The 9,350-nt window shown below is 37.5% G+C and overlaps 1 protein-coding gene across 1 annotated transcript in view; it reads right to left on the bottom strand.

Moving 5' to 3' along the window:
• Window positions 1-2,020: 2,020 nt before the first annotated feature.
• fmr1 (fragile X messenger ribonucleoprotein 1) overlaps window positions 2,021-9,350 on the bottom strand; it is a 14,616-nt gene continuing 7,286 nt past the window's right edge. The window contains exons 11-15 of the mRNA XM_079892521.1: window positions 9,043-9,129; window positions 6,332-6,530; window positions 5,671-5,856; window positions 5,356-5,435; window positions 2,021-4,374 (exon numbers count right to left, since the gene is read on the bottom strand). Of these exons, the coding sequence (XP_079748647.1) occupies window positions 4,207-4,374; window positions 5,356-5,435; window positions 5,671-5,856; window positions 6,332-6,530; window positions 9,043-9,129 (720 nt within the window). The 3' untranslated portion in view covers window positions 2,021-4,206. The remainder of the gene's footprint in view (window positions 4,375-5,355; window positions 5,436-5,670; window positions 5,857-6,331; window positions 6,531-9,042; window positions 9,130-9,350) is intronic.

Raw genomic sequence — 9,350 nt, 5'->3', positions numbered from 1 at the left:
TTAGTGGATGGGAATCTAGGTCAGTCTGTTGGATACATTGGGTGGATGATGGCACGGATTCCAGGATAAGGGCTCCAACAGACTTTGTTTGGGTTGGAGGTAATTGGCCCTTTCCTCCTGCAAAAAGGCAGAGAGCATCTACATTTCTGTCAGCTCTGGTGAAAATCCAGTGATGCGGGACCAAAACTGTTTTTTTTGCAATCGCACTGCATCTAGCAGAAGAGCGTCAGAGAAAGCAGAGGGAACGGGAAGATATTTAACTAGCCAATGCGTGTCCTCTTTACAGATTTATAGTTAAATACAAACTGCAGTTCCACATATGTGGAATGGAAAGAGACATAACTGCGAGACATTTAATTTCTATGATCTTATAATGTAAGGCAAGCATCATTGTTACCATTGCTCATTCTTAATATTTTATTAAATGTTAGTATGCAACATGCCACACCAATTACATGAATCATACTTATAATTATGCACCTTATTGAGGTGTGCAATTGGTTTAAGCAAGCATATTTACAAAGTTCACTTGAATATAAAGCTAATGTTTTACTGTTCTAAATAATATGTACAGGTAATTTAAAAACAGACAGCCCTTTATTTTGGGCATTTTTCATAAAAAATAAAAATATGTGCAATTACTTCTGAAGTTCAATATTTACAAAATATTTTAAAAAATGTATCACAGTTTCCACAAAAATATGAAACAGCACAACTGTTTTCAACATTGATAATAATCAGAAATGCTTCTTGAGCAGCAAATCATCATATTAGAATGATCTCTGAAAGATCATGTGACACTAAAGACTGAAAAGTCAGCTTTGATCACAGGAAAAAAAATACATTTTATAATATATTCAAATATAAGTTATTCTAATTGTAATAACATTTGATCAAATAAATGGGTTGCACTTTATTTCACTGTACTTAAATACTGAGTAATATTAATTAACTGCATGCAATTAGAGATACGGTTATGGTTTGTTTTAGAGTTAGTTGTAATTATGCATAATTTACATAATTTTATAGTAATTATGACGTAACGTACATGACGTAACGTGTAACTATGTCACTTTAAAATAAAGTGTTACCAAATAAATGCACCCCCTTTCAAAAACAAAATCTTAATGACCCCACAAGTACATACATACACACATACTTCTGAATGCAGTCAAAACATGAAAATCTCACATCTTTAATAACAAGAGTAAACAATCTTACCTGACATGATTTTCCTTTTGAAATAATGCACAGTAATTGCTATACAAAAGACAAACACTAGTTAATGGAGGCGCTACATACAGGGTGAATTCAGGTAAAGCATCTCAACGTCAAAAGCGTCCCAACTTACCCTATGCCAGCATTCATTAGTTAAAGGAGCAGTTGCAGAGCCATTGCTGTGCAGGATTCTGCTGAACTCTGCACGGCCTGTGCCAGAGCGCCACCAAGTGGTGGAACAAAGAAAGACGACAGCTACAAATGACCCGAGCGCTGGCAACATGCATTTAACATGCAGGGGAAGCCGCTGGTGTTACAGAGAGGACTAATTAAATCTGCTGTCGCCTTTAATGACGCGCAGATTTATCGCCACATACGGAATTGTAAAACGTCCAATTCCCAGCGAGGAATAAAAAACACTTCAGATTGCAGAGGAAGATCAACCTTTATTTATTGAAACTGCTTGCATACAAAATATATTGCACTATAACCAAACAATGTCAACATAAAACCCAGTCTGTTCTGCTATTATGTACAAAGAAATTATTACCCAAAGTGCAGTAACATACAAGGTCAGTCTACCTCAGTTCATTATCTACAGTATTTCATGTTTTTTTTTTTCTTTTTCTTTTTCTTGTTGTTTTGTTTTTCTTTTCAGCTCTTTTTTCAATCACAATAGCCTATGATGTGTGCAAGAGATGGTTTTACAATTTGTCATTTTCATATACATTCCAAAAAATAAATAACTAGAAAACAGTCTGTTTGGCAACACTTCAAAGATTCGGAACAGTATTATTATTAATTGTTTTTTTTGTTTTTTTGGAACAGACTGCAGTGAACTGAGCCATCTTGCCAGTTTACTGCCCGCCGTGGATGTGCAGGTTTTTTAAAAATACTGATAGTAAACCATTTAACACCTTATTTTGAAGTAAAGGCTAAATTTAAGAGCCACGCGAGAGGGGCCGGACACAGCCGGGGCCGCCTCGATTTTCGAGAGTGGTTTGTCTTTCCCGACCCACAATCCTCTGCCGCCGGTCACAGGTTCTTTTGACGTCTCCGAAGCCGTTCGTTCCGTTTTTCACAGGCAAATCACTTTAAAACTGGTGTAAAAGCTTAACAGGTTGAGCTGGTAATCTGCCAAGGTGACTAGCGAGAGTACAGGAGCATAAAGAGAAGTCGAAACGTATAGGAAAAAGAGCAAAGAGGATAACAAACGACCGGTTTTCTTGCTGTACAATCAAAGGAAAAGCAGAAAAAAACTACCATGGTTACCGTCACAGTAGGTTTCGAAAGAGTCGTGGGTTAAGAAACAGCATCGCGTCTTAAAAATGTAAACTAAAGTTTAATGCACAAGCACTAATCGGATAAGACAGACGGTTTTCATATCAAAGTTAACATCGTGTCGCCCCTTCTTCTCCCTCTCGAAGCGAATTCAGCTGCAAAAAGTACAGTAGACTCAAAATTAGCGAAGATATCTAAACTTCCGTTTAGTTATGTTGACAGCATACATGTGATTCACCTGCCGAGGAAGTCTTATCACATTCTAGTTTAGTATAGGTTTATAGATTATAAAGTACTTGCAGAGTAACACAAACATGATAAGTGCACATTTAAAGTTCAATCTAAAAAGAACAGCAACAATCTCTTAACGGATGACATAATATACAGAATGCAACCCCACAGTTCAACATTTTTCAGTCTATGATGAGCCATTGTTAGGACGAAGACAATGTTACAGAGAGTTGATATAAGTGCTTCAACACCTGATGCTGAAAAGTACAGCAGGAACGATGGCAGTTTACTGTGGCCAGCGTGAACGGAAAAGAAAAAGAGCATTTCCACCCTGTTTTGCGAGAGAAAAAAAAAGATTCACCTTGTGTCGTTTATTATGATGGGAGGTAAAATAAGAGAAATCAAAGACATTTATTTAAAGGAACCTGCTTTGCTACTTCTATTAAAAAAAAATCTCAATTGTTCTACAATGCAAAGATATGCTAAACGTCACAATGTATATTCGGTGATGCTTACGTCACTGAATTAGCGTTGATATTCGTCTCTGGGTGGTTGGTTGCAATTGATGACTTCCACAGTTGACTAGGTTAGTTAGGTTAATACCTTTACTACTATGGTGAAATATAATTCGGCCGACTTGATAGAATCCTGCTTTTCAGACATACAAAATGTTCATGAATTACATGCAGCACAGAAAAGAAAAAAAAAAACACCTCTTTTTTTTTTTTTAAGTCGTCGGCTGAGATTTCAACACTCAGTCGGGTGTTGTTCACGTCTTCTTCCCTGATTTAAACATCCAAATTATGATACTATCCACACTAGTTAAAGGCACAGATCCAGACAGGAGCATTTTTTGTTGTTGTTGTTTACATGGTTTGCCATTTTTTTTTTTTTTTTTTTTTTGCTAATGATGTGGCTAAGATCTCACATCAGAATGGGCTCGAGTGACCACGGACACCAAAGCGCGTAAAAACAATGTATGCCATGAGATGTGGCATAAACTTGTGCCCCGAGCGCTTGAGTTCATCCTCCAATGTGTTACTTTCCCTTTATTGGACATTGTGGAAAACAAAACAAAAAAACCCTTTAAAAACCAATTGCTTGGAAAACATTTTTTTTTTCTTTTTTTTTTTCTTTTAAGTCACGATTCCATTTTCGAGAGACATTTAATCCACAGCTTCTTTAAGTTTCATAGGTAGTTATTTAGAAAGTCAATTAGAAAACCTGTAGCTTCAGTTGTGATCTAGAGACCGGTCTCTCTAATCCACGAAGACTACCAAATTCCAAATTCCACACACCATACACCAAGAGGCCTCGTCTTTTTACCCCCGCTAACAATTACAAAGTGTGCTTTATGTCATGTCTTGCGACAGCCCTACTGACCTGGTTCTCTTTGGCCTAATGTGTCTCTAATGAAGAAGCATCTGGATTGGTGGAGCTGAGTGGGAGAATGAGGGGAAGGGGGCAATTTATTCTCTACGAAACGCCGTTCACAACGGCTTGGCTGTCGGGGGCATCCTGCTTCTCTTTCTTTAGCACTCGGTCCTTTATGGGTCTCTGCCGGTTCCCTCCACTGTCTCCTGCCAGAGCTTGAGAGCCTCGGCTGGTGTGGACGCTCCTCTCGTTATTGCTGTCGATGCGGATCTGGCAAACGAACAGATTGGACAGGTTGTACAAGATGAAAGCTTTCACACATTAAGCAATGCATTTCTTCTTTTTAGTTGGGATATCAAAAGTTTTTTGTAAAAATAACTCAAAAACTTCCATTTCATGTCAATTGTTTATTTGTTATTACTGTTAAATAACCACTTGGTTCCAAAGTTTGGGGTCAGTACGCTTAAAACAAAGAAAAAATAAATTCATTAATACTTTTATTCAGAAAGGACACATTAAATTGGTCAAAACGACAGTAAAAACAATATAATGTTATAATAATCAGAAATGTAATTTGAGCAGCAAATCAGGATATTAGAATTATTTCTGAATCTGAATATTCTGAAGAATCATGTGACACTGAAGACTGGAGTAATGATGCTGAAAATTCAGCTTTGCCATCACAGGAATAAATTACATTTTAAAATATATAAACGCTATTTTAAATTGTAATAATATTTCAAAATACTACCTTTGTTCCTGTATTGTTTATATATATATATATATATATATATATATATATATATATATATATATATATATATATATATATAATAAAAAAAAAAAAACGCAGCCTTGTTGAACATAAAAAAAAAAAAAAAAAAAAAAAAAATTCTTACCAAACCTAAACTTTTGAATGGTAATGGTAAATTAAGAAAAACTAAATGCTATGTAGTCTTCAAAAAAAAAAAAAAAAAATTGTGAAAATTCACTGGTATTGTAAAAAATATCAAGACATGTATAAATAATTAAACCTAAAACAAAAACAACACAATGTATACCGCAAACATTACTGATAATCTAGTAGGCAGATATATATAAAAATGCCATTAGCAACAAACAGCCTTTTTTTATAGACAAAGAAAAATGGTGTGTATATTGTTAATATTGTATTTAAACTTACTAAGTGTAATCTGCTATAATTATAGTGAACAAATATTGAAATAACTGATCATATATGTTGATTCAGACCTGCAATGAGTCTTCCTGGGGTCTCAGCTTTGAGTCTCTGGAACTACGAGAGCGGGACTCATTCCAGTGCATGTCTTCAGCTGATTCAAGACAAAAACAAAGACTATTACAAAAAACAGATACATGACTTAAAAATAAATAAATAAAAAGCAAAACGAGAGCAGCTTGTTAATGCAGAAATGTATAATGTACAGTCCATTTATACAATCTAGATATCAACAGATTTACAATCAAGTATTTCACTTTTTTTTGTTTTTTACTGTTTTTGTGACATTGCAAAGTCCCTTTAGACAGGTAACAGCTCTAAAAACTGACTTTTGTATCCTCCTCCTCTTCCTCTCCCTCCACGACCCCGGGGTCCACCACCCCTTTTGCGTCCATCAGGGGCCCTTTTGGGGTAACCCATGGACTCCTCATCTGTGGGGGCCAGGGACCAGTCGCTGAGCTCATCCCTGTGGTCGGATTCGGTCTCAGATGCATTGGAGGCCTCAGAATTGGTGCCTGGGACAAATACAGTCCATAATCAAGAAACTGATAATCAGATAATTGACACTATGCTTTAATTACTGGATGATTGATGCTTAAATATCAAATCAATGGCTATTATGTTACAGAAAGTAATACTATCACATGGAAAACAATTGTCTTTAATTTAAATGCCCGGTTTCACAGACAAGGCTTAAGCCAAGTTCCAGACTAAAATGCACATTCAAAGCAAAAAAGCAACTTGCACGAATATCTTACAATATATCAGTGCCACTGTTTTGTCTCAAGATGCACACCAGTAATGTTTTTTTTTTTTCTAAGGCATGTTTATAAAAGCTACTTAAATGTCCTAATTTAACTAAGGCCTAATCCTGGCTTAATCTAAGACCTTTCTGTGAAACCAGCTCAAAATATTTTAAGTGTGATGTTTAGGGCCACCAATTTCCATAACTAGTTAAGCTCGACTTTTATCATTTGAGGCTGGTTATACCTGAGGCCAGTGTCGGGCCCCGTCTCCCTCTCCCTCCACGACCGAAGGGTTTGCCGCCCCCCCGTGATGGTCCCATTCCATTATCAGCCATGAAGGGCTTTTCCTTCTCGGGTCGTCCCGGCAGAGCTCTGGGTCCTCCTCCGATCTGTCTGAGCTGTTCATCGATCTGCAGTCTCTCCATTCTCAGCTGATCAACCTCCTGAACAAGACCAAACAAACATGAACAATGCACCGTCACACAAGAACAAAAAGGCTAAATCAGAGCAGTGAACATCACATGATTATCTTTGGGGCATTAAGTATGTCACTACTCAACAATTGCTGCTTTGCAACGAGTACTAATGTGCTCTGTGATCAAAATCTGCTCAACGAGAAGAACAAGTATTCTGAAGAAAATGTAAAATGCTTATTCGAGCAGAACTCGTACCAACAAAACAACAAATGCTAAGGTCAAAAAACAACCCCAGGTGTCTGATATTATGGGGATATGTTAAGGAAATCCTGTGTTTTCTTAGGAAAATGAGAGGCTTTGGACTACTATCTGATTGTATGGCATGTCTATCAGAAAACTTGCTGATCAGCTCAAACACCTCAAAGGCTGTTCGCGCTTTTATAAAGGTGCAGTAAGCGATTTCTGAGAAACGCTGTTGAAAGTGGATAGGACTGAGCTCCAGACAAACATTGACACTCAAAACTGTCCTGTTACAGCTAACATTACAACAACAGCATATCATAGCTGTGATTATAGCAAAACTCATGTATGGAGCAGAAACAAAGCAACCTTGGCATCCGTTTTCAAGCCTTCCCGCTTCGGTCTCTCCAGTGCTGGAAAGCTTTTCTAATATTAATGCGAGAATATTAGAATATTTCAAATCATCACCCTTCTGAACACGTTCTGAACCAATCAGCAGTAGGGGGCGTATCCACTCATGATGGGAGAGGAGAGAGAGTGAGAGACAATACAAAAGCTCACAGGAATACCACTGGAAAAAGAAGGGTGATTAGGGCTGCACGATATGAGGAAAAGCTGCGATGTGCGATAAGATTGTTTAATATTGCGATGACGATATATCTTGCGATAAATATTCAAATGTGAATGTTAGCTATGCTGTTCCCATGTCTTAGTGCTTTAATAGGTTCTTTGCGTGATAGGTCAAACGTTTATTACCTGCCTGGTTCAGATTACACGATTTTAGCGCGATTTTGGCACGATCCGTTTGACGTATGGGTGTCGTGGGGATTCGTAAACGACAACGGGCACTGGGACGCAAGATTCGATCGTTTCATCTCGTATAGTGTGTCATAGTGGGCGACAACCGACGTCGCGTCTGCGATGCTTCACGACATCACGACAGAAAGACTAGCATGTTTAATTTTTTAACGGTCCTCCATGACGGGTTGAGTATGTGAGCGAGAGTGAGTGAGCGAGCGCGAGCAACAGTGTGTGTGCGCGAGTGTGTGTGTGCGCACGAGTGAATGTTTGCGAGTGAATGTGTGAGTGTGACGGCACGCGATGACTGGTCGGAAAGCAACGTGTAGTCTGACATGTTTCTTGTCCACAACACGACAAGATTTTAGGAGTCAAAAACGTGGCCTAATCTGACTCCGTGACTATCATAACAGACACAAAAATCTTGTAATCTGAACCAGGCATAATTCATCGTGTCAGGCTGTCTGTTGCGATGTGTTCATCGCGCGAGTTCATATAGCGATGACGATGAAAATTCGATGTATCGTTCAGCCCGAAGGGTGATGATTTGAAATATTCTAATATTCCCGCATTAATATTAGAAAAGCTTTCCAGCAGCGGAGAGAGCAAAGCGGGAAGGCTTGAAAACGGATGCCGAGGTTGCTTTGTTTCTGCTCCATACATGAGTTTTGCTATAATCACAGCTATGATATGCTGTTGTTGTAATGTTAGCTGTAACAGGACAGTTTTGAGTGTCATTGTTTGTCTGGAGCTGCTGGCGACTAACAACCAACTCTTGCTTGTATACTCTGTGTTCAAGTCTGCTCATTTTTTTTGTTCTTCCTTGTCTTTCATTCGCCATCTTAGTTTTATTTTGCTTAGCTTCGACTATGATACAGAGACACTCTAGCATTGCATGTTTGTGCATTTTGGGGGCGGAGCAATGAAGGGAGGGGTCTGTTTGTTTGTGCTGATTTCAAATATCAACAGTGTTTTCTAGAAATTGTATTTAGATTATTTTTAAAGAGCCTGTCTGGTGCATTCATTTGCGCTCTCCAAAGAATTCATTAAACATCTTACTTTGTGGATTTACGACGAGTTTAAGGTTATGGTGATTTTTATCAAGATTCTTTTCAGGAACTCAAATTCCTCTTAAGTTTTGTCTAAAGAACTATGTTAAGAGAAAAAAAGATGATAATATTCAAGAGAAATGTTTTAGGGAATACAGTATTTTTAAACTTATTCTTCAGTTAGAAAAGAAAAAGAAAATAGCAGTTTAGAAGATTTTTATTCTCAAGAATGTTTGTGAGAATGCAGCCCATGGTCTCTAGTCAATTCTTTATTGCAACACTATCATTTTTTTTCTTTTTTGTTGCTATTTTATTGACCGCCAAACGGAAAATGTAAACAGAAAGAGCTAAACACCAAAGTTTAATAGTCAGGGTTTTTAATCAATAACCCCAAGTATGACCCAAGTATGATCAATAGTAATTAGCCAAGCAACCTAAAAAGTGGTTCTTACCTTTAGATAATTCAGATGGTAGTCCAGCAGAATACGTGCATTTGAAATGCTTTCCTTTGTCCCAACAAACACAAACGGCACCATTCCCTGCAGTTACAATTAAAGTATGCGAAGTCAGTATGAATGATAATTTGTCAGTATGAATGATAAATTCCATATTGGATAAATACACAGTCAACTTAGGAGTAGGATGTATCATATTAGGGATGCTCCGATCAGGATTTTATCAAGCTTTATATGTTTATAAGTGATATGTAGGCTCTCTGAATGATTTTATGTGATTTCAAGTGACATACTTAACCCTTGTG

The sequence above is a fragment of the Squalius cephalus genome, assembly GCF_949319135.1.
Source record: "Squalius cephalus genome assembly, chromosome: 14".
Classification (NCBI taxonomy): Eukaryota; Metazoa; Chordata; class Actinopteri; order Cypriniformes; family Leuciscidae; genus Squalius; species Squalius cephalus.
The sequence above is the reverse complement of the archived record's forward strand: the minus strand, read 5'-3'. Positions and strand labels throughout refer to the sequence as shown.